We start from the raw sequence: 21,048 nt of genomic DNA, 5'->3' as shown, positions 1-21,048 counted from the left end.
TGTGGGGCTGGAGTGGAGGATGGGGGGGCCGGAGTAAGGGGGGAGGGAAGCAGCGCTGGTGGGGAGGGATGTCTGGGGGGGCCCTGCGGCTGCTTGCCACCATGGAGCGAAGGGAAGGGGGGGGCGGGGCGCTGATGTTCACGGCCAGGGGGCGTGGCCGTGTACGTCAGCGTTACAGACGCACAGACACTGGGCTACTATATATATGACTAGCCAATTAGCCCGCCATAAGACAGGATTTTCAGGTGTCTCCTCCACTTTGGTCTTCACTCCTGAGCCTCCGGTCTCCCGCTCTGTGTCTCTTTCTCTCTCTCTCCTCCTCATACTGCCTCCCTCTCTCTCTCTCAGCTCTCCTGCACCTTCTGCCTCTCTCTCCGTCTCTCTCTCTTTCTCTTCTCCCCCTCCCACCTCTCACTCTGTGTTTCTCTTCTCCTTCTCCTGCTGCGTGTCTCTCTCTCTCACTCTCCCTCTCACTGTCCTCCGCCTCCTCCGTTCTCCTCTCTGTCTCCTCTGTGTCCTCTGTGTCTGCTCTGCTTTCCTCCTTTTGAATCCGGTGCCCTTTCCTGATGTCAGAGAAGCATACTTGTCCAGGCCCTGCCCCCTGGCTGTTCCCTCTGGGCAGTGCTGTTGCCTCCCACCCTGGCACTCGACTGACTTCTGTGCCACTCAGCCGGGCCGCCGTGTGGGAGCAAGCGGCTCAAGCAGCTGTTTGGGGTCCGCACTCCCCATCCAGCACGGGGGTGCTGCATGGGGAGCGTGGGGCCCAAATGGCCGCTTGTGCCGCTTGCTCCCGCACGGCGGCCTGGCTGAGCAGTGCAGAAGTCAGCCAAATGCCATGCGAGGCAACAGCACCGCCCAGAGGGAACAGCCAGCGTTTAAGTGTTTACAGAGTCACAAACATTGGGCTATTATATATATGATTTTTACACTTCATTTGACAGAGTTTATGCTCCTTTCTATTTTCCTCACTAGGATCTGACTTCCATTTTTTTAAAAGATGTCTTTTTTATCTGCCATTGCTTCTTTTACTTGTTTGTTAAGCCACAGTGGCACTTTTTTGGTTCTCTTACTGTGTTTTTTAATTTGAGGTATACATATAAGTTGGGCCTCTATTATGGTGTCTTTAAAAAGTTTCCATGCAGCTTGCACAGGTTTTACTTTTGTCACTGTACCTTTTAATTTCTGTTTAACTAACCTCCTCATTTTTGTGTAGTTCCCCTTTCTGAAATTAAATGCCACAGTGTTGGGCTGATGAGGTGTTCTCCCCCCACAGGGATGTTAAATTTTATTACATTATGGTCACTATTTCCAAGAGGTCCAGTTATATTTACCTCTTGGACCAGATCCTGCACTCCACTTAGGACTAAATCAAGAATAGCCTCTACACTTGTTGGTTCCAGAACCAGCTGCTCCAAGAAGCAGTGATTTTAAGGTATTAAGAAATTTTATCTCTGAATCCCGTCCTGAGGTGACATGTAAGCAGTCAATATGGGGATAGTTGAAATCCCCCACTATTATTAAGTTTTTTATTTTGATAGCCTCTCTAAGTATTTCATAGTCACTATCACTGTCCTGATCAGGTGGTTGATAATATAACCCTACCACTATATTCTTATTATTGGAGCATGGAATTACTATCCATAGAGATTCTATGGAACATTTTGGCTTATTTAAGATTTTTACTTCATTTGATTCTACATTTTGTTTTACGTATAGTGCCACTCCCCCTACCAGCACGACCTGTTCTGTTCTTCCGATATATTTAATCTATTATGAAAGCCAAACCAAAAAGAATCGAAACAATAGCCAGCATGAAATATCTTTGGTGGACTGTTTTGACATTATTGAAACACCCCAAATTGAGGCTTCCAAATCGGATTTGGACCCCCTGAGGATCTGGCCCCTAGGATGTCGCAACGAGATCTAAATTTAGGTGTGATTGTGACCCCCACCCTCTCCACCGCCAGTACTTAAGAACAAGGCTACATAGCAGGGCCTGATTCTCAGACATACTATGCTTTACGCTGCAGGGCAATTGAGAATCAGACTCTTGGTATTTTCAATAAAGGCGAAGCCTCTTGTCACAGGACAATGGTCCAGTCTGAGTTAACAATCGAACCCTGAGCACTGCGTCTGGAGCAGGAGAACATTTATAGGAGCAGCGTCGAGACCCACAAAGCTGCCTAGGGGATTCAGACTAGGAATGTTAGATAGCGGGTAACTGAACAGTCGTGTAACCACATGAAATCCTGGGCTATGTCTAGACTGCAGGCTTCTTTCGAAAGATGCTCTTTCGAAAGCCTCTTTCGAAAGAGCCTCTTTCAAAAGATCGTGTCTAGACTGCAGGCGGATCTTTCGAAAGAGAAATCCGCTTTTTCGAAAGAGAGCACCCAGCGAGTCTGGATGCTCTCTTTCGAAGACGGCCTCTTTACATTGAAGAACGCCTTCCTTCGAAAGAGGAACTTTCGAAGGAAGGCGTTCTTCCTCGTGAAACGAGGTTTACCGCCATCGAAAGAAAAGCCGCGTTCTTTCGAAATAATTTCGAAAGAACGCGGCTTGAGTCTGGACGCAGGGGAAGTTTTTTCGGGAAAAGGCTACTTTTCCCGAAAAAACCCCTGAGTCTGGACACGGCCTTAGTGGCTACACGACTATTCGATAGTCTCTGGGGGTGGGGCTGGCAGCCAGTGCGCTCCCAGTCCTACTCCTGCAAAGCCCCCGTCACCTCCCGCTGCGGCCTCTGTACCAGTTTAAAAACCAACTCCCTATGCAGACCAGCTGCCTGCCGCCCTGCACTGCTGCCTCTGAGATGCTGCACTGCATCTGTGGGGCGCTCGGGCTCATTGTGGACACAAGCTGCTTCGCGGCAGCCTCCCCTGACCCTCCCCACCACATTTCTGCCTCTAATAGAGGCTGCAGCACTGTGGGGGCAGGCAGTAGCAGAGAGCAGGTGCTGGGAGGAACTGGCTTTTAAACCAGCTCCCCCCAGCACTGGCTCCCATCTGCCCCCCCCAACGAGGCAGGAGGAGGGGTAGCAAGGAGGAGAGGGCAGCCAAGTCTGCGGAGCCAGCACATGCAGGGGGCAGGCTTAAAAGTTGGCTCCCCGGGTATATTAGCTTCAGCCTACCTCCCTCAATCTTCATGCTGCTGTGTCTCGGAGGGTATGTCTACACTACCACCCTAGTTCGAACTAGGGTGGTAGTGTAGACATACCCTATCAGAGGCAGCAACACGAGGGTGGTGGGGGCAGGAGGATCCAGTGCTTGTGGGGAGCCAGCTTTTAAGCTAGGTCCTCAAGGGCACCGGCTCCTGCTCCGCCCCCTTGCTGCCTCTCATACAGAGGCAGCAAGAGGAGGGGGAAATGCATGTAGTTGACAAGATTCACTGATAAGCCCAGGCTTATTGGTTAATCGTGTAGTCGCCTACACCATGACATCCCTAATTCAGACATATTGGGTGTCTAACTCCCCTTTTGAAAATCTCAACCAACCGCATTGCAAGGCTGATTTCTGCCCTGGGAGCAAGGCCTGCAAGCTCATGAAAGCTGGACACGCAAGTCCATGGATTTGCTGTGGGATGTGGTGCCAAAGAATCAGGCAATACCTCTAAGAAGGCAGCTTTGGAGTATGGGGGTCTCCTTTCCCAGGCCTTTCCTTTCCTACAGGCCAATCTGCTGGCTGGGTTAAATCGGCGTAGCTCCATAGAAGACAACTACCCTGATTTACACCAGTTGAAGATGTCAGCCATCATCCAAGTCAATGGGAGTCTCTGTTGGCTCAATGGGTGATGAGTCAGGCCCTATGTTAATAACCCTCTGGACAGCTCTTTTTGGCCTTACCTTTCCTTCTTTGTCCTGGCAAGTCCTGGAAAGCTCCTCCACCTTCTTGTTCAGGTCCTTGATGGTTCTCTGCAGCTGTTCTGACTTCCTCCTCGGCTCCCTTGCTTCCTTCTCCAGCTCTGCCACCTTGTCCAGCAGGTCCTTGTTCTTTTGCCTCTCCGAGGCCAGGACCTCCTCACGCTGGGCAGACTTCTCCCTCACCTCTTCATGCTTCTCCTGAAGAGCTCTCAGCTCCTCTTCCAGAGCCTGAGTCTGGAGCGCCAGGGAGCTCCAGGCCTTCTCGTGCATCCGCAGGGCTTCCTCCTCCTCCGAGCACAGCTCTGCCACCTTCACGGGCAGTCGGTCGAGCAACTGCTTCAGCTTGGTCATGTCATGGCCTTCACTGCCCAAGGTGGCCTGAGCTGCCTCCAGCTCCTCCTTCAGCTCCCACAGATCTCTCTCCAGCTCATTCACCCACCGCCAGGGCTCAAGCACCAGCTCTCCTCCAACGATCTCCAAGGTTTCAGACGCTTCTTGACCGAGGGCCTGGACACTGTTGCTTGGAGGGCCTTTCTCGCCCACCACGGAGGCATCGATATCCTCATGCTGCACGGCGGGAGTCTGGTCGCTCTCCAGCATCTGGCTCTCCTCTTCTATCTCTGACACCAGCTGCAGGGCCTCATTGTGCTTCTTCACCAGGTTGTCCAGTTTCCAGTGCAGCTCCTCCAAGATGCAGGCACCGAGGCTCTGGCTCTGCACTTTGTTGGCCTCACCCATCATCTGCTTGAGGAAGCTGTCCCTCAGCACCACCATCTCCCTCTTCTGGGTCTCTAGCCTTAGCCTCAGCTTCTTGGTCTCTTCTTTCTCAGCTGACAGCTCCTGGGACAAGGCGGCCACTCTCTGCCTCAGCTCCTCCACCACGTCCTGGGCCTCCGCGCGGGGGGACCCCTCCTTTTCGGGGTGCTGCTGGAGGCGTTGGAGCTCCTCCTGCAGCTTCTCCCTCTCCATGCCCAGCTGGGCCAGCTCATTCAGAAGGCTGCCATTGTTCTCTCTGAGGTCTGACACCTCTTTCTCTAGGTCGGAGCTTCTCCTCCTGGCCCGGCCCTTGGTTTCCACAGAATTGTCCCTCAGCCTAGGTGTGAGCTGCTCCTGGAGGCCATCTTGGCTCTGGTTCTTTTCCACGCTGCTCTTTTCCAGCTCCTCTGGCGAATGCAATTGCCTTTGTGAGGACCCCAGCTCATCTCTGAAGACATTGTTCTCCTCCTCATGCTGCTCCAGGCCATTTCTCAGCTCTGGAAGCTGGGAAGCCATCGTGCCATTTACCATGACCCCAGGCTCTTGCTTGCTGTGAGGGGCTGAGATGGCTTCCTGGAGAGGCCTGGCTTTCTCAAGAAGGTTGGAGTTAGCCTCCTCCATCTTCGCCAGAGCACGTTCTAAGCCCATCACCATCTTCTCCCAAGAGGCCATGCTCTGCCTGACAGCTTCTGAGGGCACCGCCTCGAGGTGAAATTTGCCCCTGAGGGCCTCCTCTGCCTCCCTTTTCAGATCCTCATTTTCGGCGAGGACCGCGGCCTTCTCCTCCTGGGCTCTGGCACATGCCTTCCTCATCCATGACAGGAATGGGCCTAGCTCAGTGCAGAGAGCAGATCTGGGCTCTCTCTGATCCACCTCCTGTTTTCCTGCCTTCTGGCTTTCTCCCTGCTGCTTTGCCAGCAGTCCCCGGAGCCGCTGGTTGTCACCCTCGAGCTCAGCGACACGAGCCTGCAGCTGCTCCAGCGCCTCGCCCTGGGCCCGTTTCTTGGTCTCGTAGACAGCGATCACTGCCCTCATGTTCTCTAGGTGGCCTTCGATCTCCACCACCCTCTTCGTCGCGTTCTCCTTCTCCTCGAGGGCTGTGGCCACTTCGGCCTGGAGCCGCTTCAGCTCCTCCTGTTGGAGTCTCTTCTCCTCCTCTTCCTGCTCCCCCGGCCATTGTACGCTCTCTTCCTTCACTACTACATCCTGGCCTCCTCCTCTCCCTGCCTCTTGCTTTCTCTTCTTCAGCTCTTGCACTTGCTCAGACAAAAGGTTCAGATAATAGTCCTCTTCCGTGGCGTCCCGGCTGTACCGGCGGCTCAGCTCCCGCCTGTTTTCATCTGCCCGCTCCAGCAACAGCTGGCTGATCTCCTGCACCTGGTCCCAGATCCTCTCCTTCATCACCTTGCGCCCCTCTGCCAGGGCATCACACTCCTTCGCCTTCGTCGCCAGCTGCTCTTCCAGCTGCAGGACTTTCATCTGCTCGTCCTCGCATCGACACCGCCACTCTTCTGCGTCGAGATCCTCCTCTTCATCCCAGTCTCCTTCCTCGCTCTGCAAAGTTGTGCCGCTGCCACCCAGTGCCGGGGGCTCCGCTGTCACCTGCAGCCACCGGGGAAACCAACAAGACACATGAGTTTATTAGAGAAGCTCTATAAAGTGGCATCGTCCGCACAGCATGACCTCCCACGTAAGGGGGGGGCGACGTCAGGCTGCGCACAGGACTCCATTTTGTTCTTCAAAATGCTGGCTTCCATATTGTCCGGGGTCCCGGCAGGAAAGTCTTTATTAAAATGCCAGCAAAAATGTGGAACCCTCTTCTCGCTGGGTATATACAGCACCTATTACATTGAGGACCTTGAAGTGCTACTGTCCTATAAAGAGCAATGACAAAAGTCAACCAGACGCTCCCCAAGGGGACGGCTACGGGATGTAAATGAAGCTCTTCGAAAGTGCAAATGAAGCCGGTTTTCAGGTTTACAGGATCTTTCGAAAAAGCACCCTATTTTCAAAAGAACTGCGGCTAGACTGCGGTTTCAATTTCGAAATAGCGCTTTTTTGAAAGAGCGCCATTGCGTGATTATGCAAATGAAGCACGGGATATTTAAATCCCAGCTTCATGTGCGCTTTTGAAGTGCTTCATTTACATCTCTCTGCCGATAGAGGGGTGTAGCCTAAGCCTGACCCACTGTACCTGAGAGCCGGGGCAGGGAAGTCACTAGACCTGAGAGCACCCGTTCTAATCTGCCCCTTGGCAGGAAGGGACTCCAAATCACTGCTCTTGCTGGCTTTTTAGCTGAACCAAATTGTGGGGGAGGAAGGCTCATCTCTGCCCCTTGTTCCATCATTTGTGCCCGTGCAGAAAACGCCAGTGGAGGAGAAGAGAAGCTTTGTGCACCCGAGATGCCCTGACTGCTCCAGGCGGCACTGGGGAATCAAGCCCTCAGTTTCAGGCCACGTAATGGCAGTGCAATACTGGCTGCTGATTCTCGACCTCCCACCGATCCATCTGACACCTCTCACCTGCTCCGTGTGGACCCAGGGGGTGCAGAGTTTATGGCTGCATAATGCACCCAAGACATTCTGACACACCTCCATTCTTTCTCGGGCTGGGCCCAAAAGGGTTCCCCTTACCTGGGATGTGGTGTCCGTTTGACGGCCGGATCCGTGCTCTGCCAGGAGGAAAAGAGAAACACACGGAATAAAATTTGAAAACTCTCCATAGGCCTCAGGCCAGCCCCTGTCTTCTGCATCTCCAGCTGTCCGCAAGCAGGAATTCACCTCGCCAGGTGGGTATCATCATCCCAATCCCACCAATGCAGCCCAGCGAGCCAGCTTTCTTTTGCTGGATTCCTGCTCTAGTATATTCAGCAGCAGAGGTGAAAGGAAGCGGGTGCCTTGGGGCGCAGCTCTGGCAAGAGCTGGCTGAGCTGCAGCAAAAGCCAGCAGGGAGCTATTGAAAGAGTTGGCAGGACCTTGGGTTGCAATAGGACAGGACTTGTAAGACATTTTAAGTTACTTTCACTGCTGTCCAGCAGTAATGCAACAAACCCACAGGTCTGAATCCTGTAAGACAGGGGAACCTCAGGCCCGAGTCCAGATGTGGATCCCAGCTTGGCTGGGTCCAGCCCCCAAGGCTCAGGACTCCCCTCGGAATTGGGGAGCCCGTGCTGGTACCCCAGCTCCCCTGCTGCCCCACGACAGGGCTGGAGCACACAACATCAACTAGCATGGGTTGCCCTAGGCTCTGGTGCATGAGGGGAATGTGGGGAGTGTCAGGAACCTCATCAGTCAGGGGTTGTTTTGTTTTTTCGTTTTTTTGCTTTTCACTTGTGTGTGGTCCCTGACTGATTTTTCTGTGGGTTAGCATCCCCGGACCCAAAAAAGCTTCCCCACCCCTAGGCATGGGCTTTAGCCATTTAGATGTAGCTTAAGACTTGTAAACTTTGGCATAGCTAAACTTAAGAAACTCATAAGTTGTAAGGAACTGGAAGTAGAGTGTACGGGGGAGTCTTGGGCATAAGACCACAGAACAGGAGCTGACACCAGCTTCTGGAAGGGTCTGGATGTGCCACAGCAACAAACTGATGATAATGGCGTGAAATTATAGATATGTTAACCTATATAGGGTATATAATGGTGTGAAATCATAGATATCTGCACTGGTTAGGCCTCAGTTGGAGTTTTGTGTCCAGTTCTAGGCACCACATATCAAGAAAGATAAGGAGAAATTGGAGAGGGTCCAGAGAAGAACAACAAGAATGATTAAAGGTCTAGAGAACATGACCTATGAAGGAAGGCTAAAAGAATTGGGTTTGTTTAGTTTGGAAAAGAAAAGATTGAGGGGGAACATGATCGCAGTTTTCAGGTATCTAAAAGGGTGTGATAAAGAGGAAGGAGAAAACTTGTTCATCTTGGCCTCTGAGGATAGAACAAGAAGCAATGGGCCTAAACTGAAGCAAGGAAGGTTTAGTTTGGACGTTAGGAAAAAGTTCCTAACTGTCAGGGTGGTTAAACACTGGAGTAAATTGCCTAGGAAGGTTGTGGAATCTCCATTTGTGCAGATATTTAAGAGTAGGTTAGATAAATGTCTATCAGGGCTGGTCTAGACAGTATTTGGTCCTGCCAGGGGGCAGGGGACTGGACTTGAGGACCTCTCAAGGTTCCTTCCAGTCCAAGTATTCGATGATTCTGTGTTATGCTAACCTATAGGAAAAGGACAACTTAGCATTGGTAAGGGGAAGAAATGCAAAGAAGGAATAAGGGTAACCCCCTATTAAAATGCATCAGACATGGTAAAGTCAGCATGACATATTATAAAAGTAGCATCCCAGGGCAGCGAAAGGAGAGCTGTAGACCTTGGAAGGGGCCAGAATGGTGCTACTGGTGAAGATGAGGAAGGTGACGGTAATGAAGATGATAACGGCTACCATCAGGTTGCTCTGCGAGGCACGGTGTGAGTATGAATGTTCCAAAGTACCCTCTGTATTCTTTCTACCTGCCTTGGTGCGTTTGTGTGTAGAACTGTGAATAAATTATTTATTTGTAAACATAAAAGAGTTCCTATAGTGTGAGTGTTGCCCCTCTTCACAACTATAAAATAAGAGACGCAATTGTTTTATTGGGCCTGATTTTGGGGTTAGGAAAATCCCTCAGAGTAGTCGATGGGAATCTTCAGATGAGGCTACACCAATGACAACAGTGGTGATATGCCCAAGGTCTCACAGAGAATTTGTAGGTGAGCCAAAAATGGAACCCAGGAGACCTGTCTCCCAGCTCTAACCATGGCCGCACACGCCCCTCCTGGAGCTAGCTATGGAACTCAGGAGTCCTCACTACCCCTCCTCGGTCCTCGCTCGCAGGCAATATTCCTCCCCGGAGGTAGAACTAGAACCAGGAGATTCCAGCTTCCAGACCCCTGGGGTGTGTCTAGACTACAGAGTTTTGTCGACAAAAGTGGACTTTTGTCGACAAAACTATACCTGCGTCTACACTACCGCTGAGTTCTGTCGACATAACGTCGACAGAACTCAGCAGTTTTGTCGACGCTGGTAAACCTCATTTTACGAGGCATAACGCCTTCTGTCGACAGAGTTTCTGTCGACAGAAGGTGTTATTGCATGTAAACTGTCCTTTGCGTCTACACTACCATGTCGACAAAGCATCTTGCTTTGTCGACAGAACTCAATGTAGTCTAGACGCTCTTTGTCGACAGAAGTTTTGTCGACAGTATCTGTCAACAAAACTTCTGTAGACAGAAGCCTGTAGTCTAGACGTACCCCTGGATGCCACTGGGTTAACTGAGCACTGAGTGGGGAGGTGACTTGTCCAGAGTCACCCAGGTGCTGAGCCTGGAAGCCAGATTTCTTGATTCCTAGTCCTATGAATTAGCCAAGAGGCTGAATTTTCTCCCTACACGCAAAGCTTTGTTGCTATCGTCAACAAAACTTTCTTTTGGAAAAGTTCCGATGGTATATTTTTTGGCTCTGGCCTTGTCCCTCACCCACAAGGTGGTCACCATGGAAACCACAGCCTAGCAAGCAGGATATTACATTTTGCCAAGTCCCGCCAAACCTGATTATTGCTTATAATGATCAAAACCATCAGGAGAAGCTGCCGGAGCTGGAGACCTCCTTGCAAATGAACTATATAAATAAGCATTAAAAAAATCCCCAAAACAAAACAAAACAAAAAACCCCTCCAAGCAATCAATATCAGCCCCAGCAATGCTGGGTGCAGTCCCACCAAACAAACATATTAGGGACACAATGTTGGAGGTGGAAGCTGGAAAAAAAATCACAATTTTTGCTGTTTTCTGAGGCATTTCTGCATCTTGGAATGAAATCAAATGCTGCTGAATAAATATAAAATCACTATGTCACCAGTGGCTCTCAGCAGAGGGTCTCCCAAGCCTGTTAGCAGCAGACTTCAGTGTGTCCTGCCCTAAGCATGGCTCTTGCATTGATCTTTGCTCATGGTGCGGTCTGTGCCACTCCTGGACTCCTGGCCAGAAGGGACCCTCCCTCACAGTCTGACCTCCTGCCCGAGAAGCTCCCCACCCACTCCAGGCCCAGGACGTCTGGCTGAGAGACTGATGTCCTCCAATCTTGGCACAAAGATTTCAAGTGATAGAAGAGCTGCCAGTTTCTCTAGTTCAAACCAGCAAAGCAACGCCACAGAGGAAGGTGACCCCCACCCCAATCCCTTCCTGACCCAAATCCAGATAGGCGCCATCCTCACCCCTTCTCTTCCTCTTCTTCAGGGCGCTGCGTAGCAGCCTCCTCAGTGGGCGGCTCTGAGACTGCAGGGCGTAATGGAGGGCGTCGTGGCCCATCCTGTCCACCACGCTGAGGTCCACCCCGCTGCTTACCAGCAGCTCGGCCGACTCCACGCTGATGCTCTCACAGGCCAGGATCAGAGCAGTCCTGTAGGGGATGGGGGGTTACTTCTGGGGAGCCCCATGGATGCCCTTTGCTGTCAGGCCACCTGGGTAGTCTCTGTGTGTGGATTCCCCCTCAGCTAGCAATCTCTGCTTTGGCACACTCTGTACGGGAGTGTGGGGCAGCCGTTCTCCACCCTTCCTGTCTGGAGGGGACCCCCCCCTCCTGGGGCTGCCCAGTGTTGCCTAGCCCAGACCCCTCCCCAAGTATTCCTACAGGAAGGGCAGGCTGTCTGCAAGCCCCTAACTCCCAGCCATGACTCCCATCACTTGGGTGGTCCCAGCCCCCAGTCTCCTGTTACAACAGGCTAGTTCCCCTGAACCCTCAGTCTTATAGGTCCCACAGCAGCCCTCAGAAGCAGAGACTTCTGGGAAATTCTGAGAGGCCTTGGCAGCCATCTCGTGGAACCTGGGGGCCGTGGGTGACAGACGAGGTCCCATACTGAGATGAGAAGGCCCCTAATGCCCCTAGGCCAGTGTTCCCAAATGGTGTTCCGCAGAACCCTGGGGTTCCGCAAGGTGAAAATAAGGCTTCCGCGAGAAAATTTCATTACAATAACATTTTATGATTTAAAAAAAAAATTGTACACATGAAATGTGATTTTTGTTTTTAAAGATGTGCATTACAACTAAATGTTGATCTCATGATCTTCTTTAGCATTTGTTTATTATTATCCTTCCTTATTTGTGGTCTATTTTTTCAGCGTTTTATATATAAGACTGTTATTACGGGTTCTGCAAAATTCTTTCGAGTTTAAAAGAGTTCCGTGGCCACGTAAAATTGAGAAACACTGCTCTAGGCAACTGCCCTTAATTCCCTGGTGGAAATTCCCACACTGCCCTTGGGAAACTCCACACCCTCCCCCCAAATCCCCAGGGAAAACCTCCCACAATGCCCCTGGTGCCGATGCTATGTTTATTCTCAGACCCCAGGAGAGACTCACTTCTGGTCCTTGTCGGTGAGATTGCCGCTGGCCCCTCTCTGGAGCAGCTGGCAGCAGATGGCAGGATGGTTTCCCATGGCCGCGATCATCAGGGGTGTGCGTCCGTTCTGCAAGGAGCGGCAGAGGAGGTTTGCAGAGGTCCCATTCAGACCTGGCGCGACTTCCCAGCACGTAGTGACCGGGAGCCGGCTCTCTGAACCCCCGCAGCAGTTATGGGGCAAGTTGCACCTCTTGTGAGCATCCTTCCGCCGGGCCCCGTCCCCAGGGGGTGTTATACTCACGTTGTCGGTGACATCCAGGAAGGCCTCATGGTCACACAGGAGCAAGACGCTGGACGCGCATCCGGAGGAGGCTACAGGGCAGGAGGAAAGGGAGCAGTCAGCGCTCGAGGGACACACCTGGCTGCTGCCACGTGTAGGGGGGACTATCGGCCCTGGCTGCCCAGCACAGCAGGGGACACCCTGACGGTAGGGAGGTGGGTGAGTTCTCCAGCGGCCTAGGGATTAGGGCATTCGTGTGGGGACCCCAGGGTTTTGGATTCGAGCCCTGCCCACCGGGGAGCATCACCCCCAGCTACCCCATCATTAAGGCCAGATAAAGGACACCCTGACTGTGGGGAGGTGGGGTGGCTTCTGGAGTGGCCTAAGGGTTAGGGCAGGGGTTCTCAAACTTTGTGATAGCGCAACCCCCCCCTCTAAGTTGCTCCCACCCCCCCGGGGAGGGGGGGGGTCAGGACCCACAGTTTGAGAAGCGCAGGGTTAGGGCATTGGCCTTTCAGGGGCTGAAGGAAGGAGTCTCCATTCTGACCTTCGTCCCTGGAGACCCGCTGGGGCCTTGTTCTTGTTCTCTGCACAGGGCAGCTCTTCAGACAGGGTGAGCCCAGGCAGGGTTTAAACCCCCAGAATGAGGAGAGTGAAAACCACAGATCTCCCAAGCTAGGGACATGGGGGGTGGCATTTCGGGCACTGGGTCTGGTTGCTGCAGGAGGATCAGGTGAGCCATGCGGGTGCTAAGGCAGCTCCCTGCCTGTCCTGGCACCGCAGACTGTGCTGTGTCCTACAAGTGGCCGGCAGCAGGCCCAGCTCCTATGTGCATGGGGGAGAGCACACAGAGGCCTGAGCACTAGTTCTGCATTTCCATTGGCTGGGAACTGGCTGCTTCTCGGGGCACATGGTCTGCGGTGCCAGGAAAGGCAGGAAGCTGCCTTAGCCCCACCGCTGACCGGGAGCTGCTCAAGGTAAGCTCCTTCTGCCCCAGCCTGACCTGACCCTCCCCAAAGCCAGAGGCCCCCCCACCCTCAAACCAAAGCTTCCATCCTCATCCTGCACTCCAGCCACATTCTGTTCTGTTGCAGCATCAATGATTTTCTTCAACGGGGTTATGAGAACGAAAACGTTTGAAAACCGCCGTGTTAGGGCATCTCTGCTGGGAAGGCCCATCCTGAGGGGAGGGGGCAAATATTTACAGCCAGCGGGGGCAAGCCAGGCAGCTTTGCCCAACAGGGTTGACTAGAGCAGGGCTTCTCTACCTTTGTATTTCTGAGCCCCCATCTCCATCCCAACATACTATCCAAGCCCCTTGGCCCATCTTCAGCCACAACAACTGGTTTTCTGCCTATAAAAGGCAGCACTGGAATTAGGGCAAACAGGGCAGTCTAATGATGGCCCTGCTCGGAGGAACCCCTGAAAACTGGCCCAGACCCTGGTTGAGAACCATTCGATTAGAAATGAGACAGGACCAGGCACTATAGATTCGCTCTATCTCCAATCACTGGGGTCCTCTCCTTGAAACTGCCCTGATGCTGCTCCGGCAGCCTGGCTCCCCACACACTATCCCTGCACTCCCATATCCCAGGGACTGGGGCAGCGAGTAGGGGTTGGTGTATTCTGCCCATGCTCCAATCAACCTGTTTGTGGTCCCTCTGTCCCCTGGTTGTCTGTCGCTTAAGTCAATAGCAGCATCAATAGCAGCACCCAACAGACACACACGCAAGTGCTGAGCATTGTCAGCCTCCCTTCAAGAGGACTGCGATTCAAGCGCACACCAGCTGCACAACGCCGCCAGAGGCAAGCAAGAAAGTCCCTTCCCCTGGGAACATCCGGTCCACACAGCCAGTGCCAACACTGCCCTCCTTGGTCCCGTGGGAGAACCGGGGCCTGACAGGAACCTAGCTCAGGAAGGAGATGGAGAGACAGATGCACAGGCAGACTGGGATGGAAGGGGACTGAGATACGGATAGACAGACAGATTGAAGGGGGATCCACAGACACATACCCAGGGATAGAGAGTGGGGACAGCAGTCTGTAGGGGGACAGAAAGACAGACAAGCAGGTAGTTAGGCTAGACAGACAGACACGTCTGGGGATGGTGCGGTCTAGAGAGAGGTTCGAGAGGTGCCTATGGGACACCAGCCCTGTGTCCGTCTCTCTAGCACAGCGATGAGAAGATCAATAGAGGGGAACCCCAGCCAGCCCCCTCCAGCAAGCCAGGTTCTGTCTTCCCCTGGTTCCGAGTCCCGCACAGCTCAGACTCATTAGAAGACTCCTCTTCTAACCAGGACTAGGTCGGATGGGCTGAGCCCTCCAGCCTGTGTCTCCGACTCACCGGCCCAGTGCAGAGGGGTGCGATTCTCACCATCCACGCAATCCTCGTTGGCGCCATGCTGCGAGGAACAAACACAGCTGTGAGGGCAGCACGTGAGACCAGCCAGCCCCTCGCCAATGGGCCAGAGGGGTGGCTACAGCGTAGAACCACGGCGCCACCTCCTTCTCCAGAGCGAGACGTGGCCCAGCCCACACGGGACAGCGGGAACCCTTACCTTGGGGTGAGCCAAACAGGGATTCTGGGTACTCAAGACAGAGGATGCCCCTTAATTATGTGATCAAGACACTGGCATGGGACTCTGGGTGTCTGGGTTCCAGCGCTCAGGCTGTCATGGACTCCCTGAGTGTCCTTGTGGCAAATCACTTAAAAAAAAATCACCCTAGGCCTCAGTTTCCCCATCTGTAAAACAGGGATAACGACCATTGCTTTGGCCGTGCTTAAACTCTCAGTTCATTGGGGTGGGGACAGCTCCTGTACAGCCCCATGTGCAATGGAGGCCACACGGTGCCGCCCACTCCAACTCTGGGAAAACAGGAGATCTGGTTTCCTAGCTCTAGCACTGACTCACTGCAGAACCGTGGGCGAGCCAGCCCCCACCCATCCGAGCCTCCGCTTTCCCAGAGATAAAGTGGGACTGGTTATCTCAGCCACCAAAGGCTCCGTTCAGGAACAACTGTGTGCATCTCCCTGGTGCTGCTGCAAAACACCTGGATCCTCAAGTGTTTTGCAAGGTGCCGTTCACCTCCCAGGGTTCTGTGGACTGCTTCCCAGGAACTGGCTGGCCAAACAGCCAAGGTAGTAAGTTGTCAAGCAGGAATTTGCTCTCTGCCCTGAGCTAAGAGACACGCCTGTTCTCCTTGCTCCATTTCTGTCTCGCCCACTGCTCTCCTGTCACCTCTAGACTGGAACTCCCCAGCCACGCCTCATGACATGATTCGCCCAAGAGCAGCTCTCCTGCCAGACATAGCCAGCATGGAGCACAGCCACTGCTGGGCGAGGCCTGGGTGGGACAGAGCCAGGCGGAGTCTGGGGAAGTTTCTGCGCTTTGGTTTTGCTGGGAGAAATGCAGATTAGCTCCCTCTACCTCTGGGGCAACTCCGGATCAATAGTGTCATAACAGAGAGCAGAAACTGCACCTGTGCATGCTGGGCTCTGAGGGGTCCCACCATGTCCACCCCTGTTAGAAAATGTGATTGCATCTGGGGGAGCCGTCACATTTTGCACTTCTGACAGGGCTCCCAAAAATCTGAGTTTGGGACCCAGTTGTTTACAGGGACCCCCCTACACCCTACATCTGGCTTCAGGTCTCATTTCATCCCTGAAATACACACGGCCGCTCACATGTTGTGCATTCTTAGCTGAGCCTGGCCCAGATTAGCTTTGATTCCAGGGGTCTGGACCCCCACTGCATCGCTACATCCATTTGTAGGCGCAGCCTTCTCACAATCTTCATTTGTTGAATGGAATGAGGGTCTATTGTTCTCATTTCATGGGGGGAAACTGAACAGGGCTGTCCTTAGGATTTATGGTGCCCTACGCGAAATTATTAAACTGGTGCCCCTATGACTGACTTGCTCTTCCACCCCCTACTCCCTCCCCTTCCCAGAGACTACAGCAGCCAATCCCCTCCCTCAGACTGTGCTGCAGGCAGTGCATTCGGCTCTCTCTAGGACCCAGCCCTGCTGTTACATGCTCCACTGCTTCCTGTCATAGGCGTGCACAGCACATTTCATTAGGGTGTGCACCCAAAGAATTTGTTTAATGTACTTTGACCCCCATTAGCCACACCCCTGACCCCCATTAGCCACACCCCTGACCCCCATTAGCCACGCCTCTGGAGGCAACACTCTCGGGGCAAGATGGACACATGACCAAAAGTAAAAGGTGTCATGTGACTCCCCCGTCCCTCCGCAAGGACTTTTCCAACCATCCTCCTACCAATAGGGATTAGATTGGCCCCCACCAAACCCCCCTCATGCAAGTATCCTGCAATTGCATTAACCCAATGTGGGTGACATTAATTCAGGGGCATAGAGGCTGGGGGAAGTGTTGCCTCTAAGAGATTCCTCCCATGAGCAAAATGAATTTTGTGTTGTGCACCAGTACTGAGTTCATGGGGCTTGTTTGGATGTGACACTGTGGCACTCAAGTTATTAATAAATATCTTACAAACCTCTACCCTTTCCCACTGCTGCCATGTCTCCTCCCCTTGCTCCATCAGCTCCCCTGGTGCCTGCTGCCTCCCAACCCCTCACCCTCCTCTGCTGTCCTGACTCCTGCCCTTCTCACTGCCCTCAGCCTTCCTGAAACCTGCCCCCCTCCACCAGCCCTTCTCTCCCCCCTGAGCCCACTCCTCCAGTAGCCCCACTCTGCTCATGTGAGCTACCCCTCCTCATCCCCTCTCCTAACACCTCCCTCTACACACCTGCCCTGCCTCTCTCCTGTGGTGCTGGTCCCTCCCCTGCAGGTGTCTGCCCTTCTGCTTCACCCCCAGAATCCCCTGGCACCTGCACCTTCCCTTAGCCCTGCACCCTCCTGGTGCCTCCCCCTTCCCTCACTGCCCCTGCCCCCTTTGCCTTCTTTTTCCCTGATGCCCACCCCCTCACCACTCTTTGCCCCCATTCCCCTCACACCCTTCTTTGCCCTCAAACATGACTTGCTCCATCCCCACCCCTTCTTTCAAGCCTTCTCCCAGCACCTCCTGCCTCTAGTCCCCAATAACCTTCCCCTCTCCTCTCCTCTCCCAGTATCACCCTGTCTCCCCTCCCACTGACACCTTCCCTCCTGCCCTTTTCTTCATTGTTTCCACTTGCCCCCTTGGCATTTGTCTCTCCTCCATCCCTCCCTTGGTGCCTTCCCCTTTCTTCTCCTCCTGACCTGCCCCCCTCCCCTCAGCACAAGCACCTTCCTCTCCCATCCCTTCCCCCTATTTTCCCCCTCGCCCTCGCCTGCCTTCTGCCTTCCCGTTTGCAGGGCTGGAGTCTGCTGCAATCGGGCCCCAGAAGTCCCTGCAGCCCAGGCTCCAGACCATGTGCCAGAGCCAGAGCCGGAGCTGGGCCGCTCAGCGCTCACAGCCCCGGCCCATCACAACACGGCCGGTCCCGCCCTAGCGAGGCTCTGCTTCCCCGCACCCTACTCGGCGCGTCTCCTTCTGAGGCACAGCTTGGCCATTTTTAAAAACGCAAACACCCTGCCCCCAGCGCAGCCCCGGCTCCACCCGACGCTGCCGCCCGGGCTGACAGCTTCCCTTCTTCAGCCGGGGTCAGCTTGCCGGCCTCCTCGCCGGAGTCCCTTGGCCCGGTGGGGCCTTCTGGTGGAGCTGTAAGTGCTGGCAGCGCCCCTACTGGCTCCGGTGCAGAGTGCACACCTGTGCTTCCCCTCCGTCCCGGGCTGGCAGAGTAGTGCCCCAGAAAGCGTGGTGCCCTACGCGATTGCGCACTCCGCATATGCCTAAGGATGGCCCTGAAACTGAAGCACGGAAGGGATGCGGAGGACTCTCTACAAGTCATCTGGCAGCAGGGCTAAGAATAGAACCCAGGAGCTTGGCTTCTTGACCAGCTCTACCCACTAGACATCCACTTCCTTCCTAGAATTGGGACTAGAACCCAGGAGTCCTGCCTCTTAGCCTCTCCTTGCTCTAACCACTAGGCCCATCGACCAGATAAACCATCTCTGCTCAGAAAAGAACCCAGGAGGTTCTGGCCCCTGATCCAAGCAGTGAACCATACTGCTGCCTCCTGCCGAGCCTGTCAGGGAACTGAAGTGAGTCTGTATGAAACCGCTGGTGGATTGAGACCCCAAGCAGGAGCTCCTCTCCTCCCCAGTGCCCGCCCCGGAGCGTGGGGGCAGGGAGGAGTCGTCGCCATCTTTACCTGCAGCAGGACTTTCACGCACTGGGGCTGGCAGGCGATGGTGGCCAGGTGCAAGGCTGTGCTGCCTAGGGAGCAGAGCAAAGGGAGAGCATCAGGCCTCAGGAACAGAGAGCAGAGCCCTTCCGGGAGCTGAGGCGACTCTGGGGGTTGCGTAGAGCAGGCCAATTGCCCAGCGATAGATCCTGATTGTGGGGGGCAGGTTCAGGACATGCCTGTGGGCTGTGCCGCGGTCTGCGATGGCAACAGGCGTTCTCTCCCCTGGCTGGGTGCGGCTTATCTTCTCAGGGTCCAACTCAGTGGTCACCAAACAATGAAATGCACAGCTGGGGCTTGAGGCCACCTACTAAAACGTGCAGCACTGACCAAGACCAGATCCAGGGGGCACACCTCTAGAGGGAGACAATTTGGCAAATCAGGTCTAACAGGAGGCAGGAAATGTGGTACGATCAACCACTGGTCTCCCCCAGGATGGGCTCCCTGCAGGCTGAGCACTTGGGTGTCCAACCAGAAGAGATTCCAAAGCCATCCAGCGCAATAGCAGAGCGCACACAGGCAGCAGCAGGTGTTGTGCACATCTGCACACAGGTAACTGCAACCAGGCCTATCTGAACCTGGGACCTCTGGAGCTTAGTGTAGGTGTCTCTACAGCTTGCGGTCTAAAGCCAACTGCCTCTCAGCTTAGGCTGTGGAGCTCACTTGTTCTTCTCTTTTACAGTAAGTGGTCTAAGTCCCACTAGATGGGACAGTGAACCACACTAGGGCTATGTCTACACTCGCGGCTTCTTGCGCGAGTAATATGCAAATGAGGCTAAGCGTGGAATATTGCCGAGCCTCGTTTGCATACCTAATAAGCCACCATTTTTTTCAGAAGAGGCTCTTGTGCAAGAACGAGCGTCTACACTGCCCCTTCTTGCACCAGAAAAACCCTCTTGTGCAACGCCGCTCTTCTTGAAAAGTAATAGGTGTAACGGCGTTGTGCAAGAGGGTTTTTCTTGCGCAAGAAGGGGCAGTGTAGACGTTCATTCTTGTGCAAGAGCCTCTTCTGAAAAAATGGTGGCTCATTAGGTATGCAAATGAGGCTCGGCGATATTCCACACTGAGCCTCATTTGCATATTACTCGCACAAGAAGCTGCGAGTGTCGATATAGCCTAGGGGTACGTCTACACAGCACGCTAATTTAGAAATAAACTATTCTGGAATAGTTATTCCGAAATAGCTTATTTTGAAATAGCACGTCTACACTGCAAGGAAGCCCCAAAATTAGTCCAAGGCAGGCTTCCCTAATGTAGACGCTCTACCTCAATTTAGAGCCCCAGAAGCACGGGGGAGGGATAACTTAGAATGGCCCTGGAGAGGGACTATTTCAAAATAGCAGCAGTGGAGCATCCACACAGGCCTTATTTCGAAATAGCTATTTTGGAATAGGCGTTATTCCTTGTAGAAAGAGGTTTACAGATTTTGGAATAAGCCGTCTGTTATTTTGAAATTATTTCAGAATAACAGAATGGCTGTGTAGATGCTCACATTGTTATTTCGAAATAAACCTGGTGATCTCGAAATAACGGTGCAGTGTAGACGCACCCTAGGTGTGCGGATTACACACAGAACAAAATTTATTCTGCACATGGATAGAAAACATTAGTGGGAACACTGATGGCAAGAGTCAACAGCCTCTCATTATCTGCATTGCAGATACAGGTTGAACCTCTCTAGTCCAGGACTTTGTGGTCCGGCAACAACCATGGTCCGGCATCATTTCAGTTAGCCAGGTGTCCACTTATCACGGGTGTGGCCAAGTTTTCTGCAGTCCCATAAAGTTTATTTATAGCCATCAATCCTGGCTCTCAGTGTTCTGTGCTGTTATTTAGCTCTAATATACCCCTAAATGTCTTCTAAGAGCCCAGCAAGCAGTGGGAGTGTTGATAATGCTGCTAGACAATATTGACCTGCTGTGGATCGGCAAATTCTCTGGTTTGGCTCTGGTCACATCCCGAGGGCAAGAGAGGTTCAACCCGTAGCACTTATAAACCCTAGACTGGACCAGGGCTCCTCGATGCTAGATCCCGCACAACCACAGAACAAATAATCAGCCCCAAAGAGCTGGCAAGCTAAGCACAGTGTGTATTTTACACACACACACACACACACACACACACACACGGCTATGGCAAGCTAAGCACTGTGTGTATTTTACTTACACACACACAGAGCTATGGCACTCTAAGCACTGTGTATATTTTACTTACACACACACAGAGCTATGGCAAGCTAAGCACAGTGTGTATTTTACTTACACACACACAGAGCTATGGCAAGCTAAGCACTGTGTGTATTTTACTTACACACACACAGAGCTATGGCAAGCTAAGCACAGTGTGTATTTTACTTATACACACACAGAGCTATGGCACTCTAAGCACTGTGTGTATTTTACTTACACACACACAGAGCTATGGCAAGCTAAGCACTGTGTGTATTTTACTTACACACACACAGAGCTATGGACTAGATGGCCCATTGTTCCAGTGAGGCAGAAAGTGGGACACCAGCCCAGGGGCCTGGTCCTGACCCCACTGAAG

The 21,048-nt window shown here is 53.1% G+C and overlaps 1 protein-coding gene across 1 annotated transcript in view; it reads right to left on the bottom strand.

The window, feature by feature from the left end:
• The window catches only part of ANKRD35 (ankyrin repeat domain 35), a 37,484-nt gene that overhangs the window by 9,880 nt on the left and 6,556 nt on the right, over positions 1-21,048 (bottom strand). The window contains exons 4-10 of the mRNA XM_075907234.1: positions 18,469-18,533; positions 14,597-14,654; positions 12,274-12,344; positions 11,993-12,099; positions 10,850-11,034; positions 7,244-7,281; positions 3,836-6,211 (exon numbers count right to left, since the gene is read on the bottom strand). Of these exons, the coding sequence (XP_075763349.1) occupies positions 3,836-6,211; positions 7,244-7,281; positions 10,850-11,034; positions 11,993-12,099; positions 12,274-12,344; positions 14,597-14,654; positions 18,469-18,533 (2,900 nt within the window). The remainder of the gene's footprint in view (positions 1-3,835; positions 6,212-7,243; positions 7,282-10,849; positions 11,035-11,992; positions 12,100-12,273; positions 12,345-14,596; positions 14,655-18,468; positions 18,534-21,048) is intronic.

This window comes from Pelodiscus sinensis, chromosome 24 (assembly GCF_049634645.1).
Source record: "Pelodiscus sinensis isolate JC-2024 chromosome 24, ASM4963464v1, whole genome shotgun sequence".
In the NCBI taxonomy this organism is placed as follows: Eukaryota; Metazoa; Chordata; order Testudines; family Trionychidae; genus Pelodiscus; species Pelodiscus sinensis.
The sequence above is the reverse complement of the archived record's forward strand: the minus strand, read 5'-3'. Positions and strand labels throughout refer to the sequence as shown.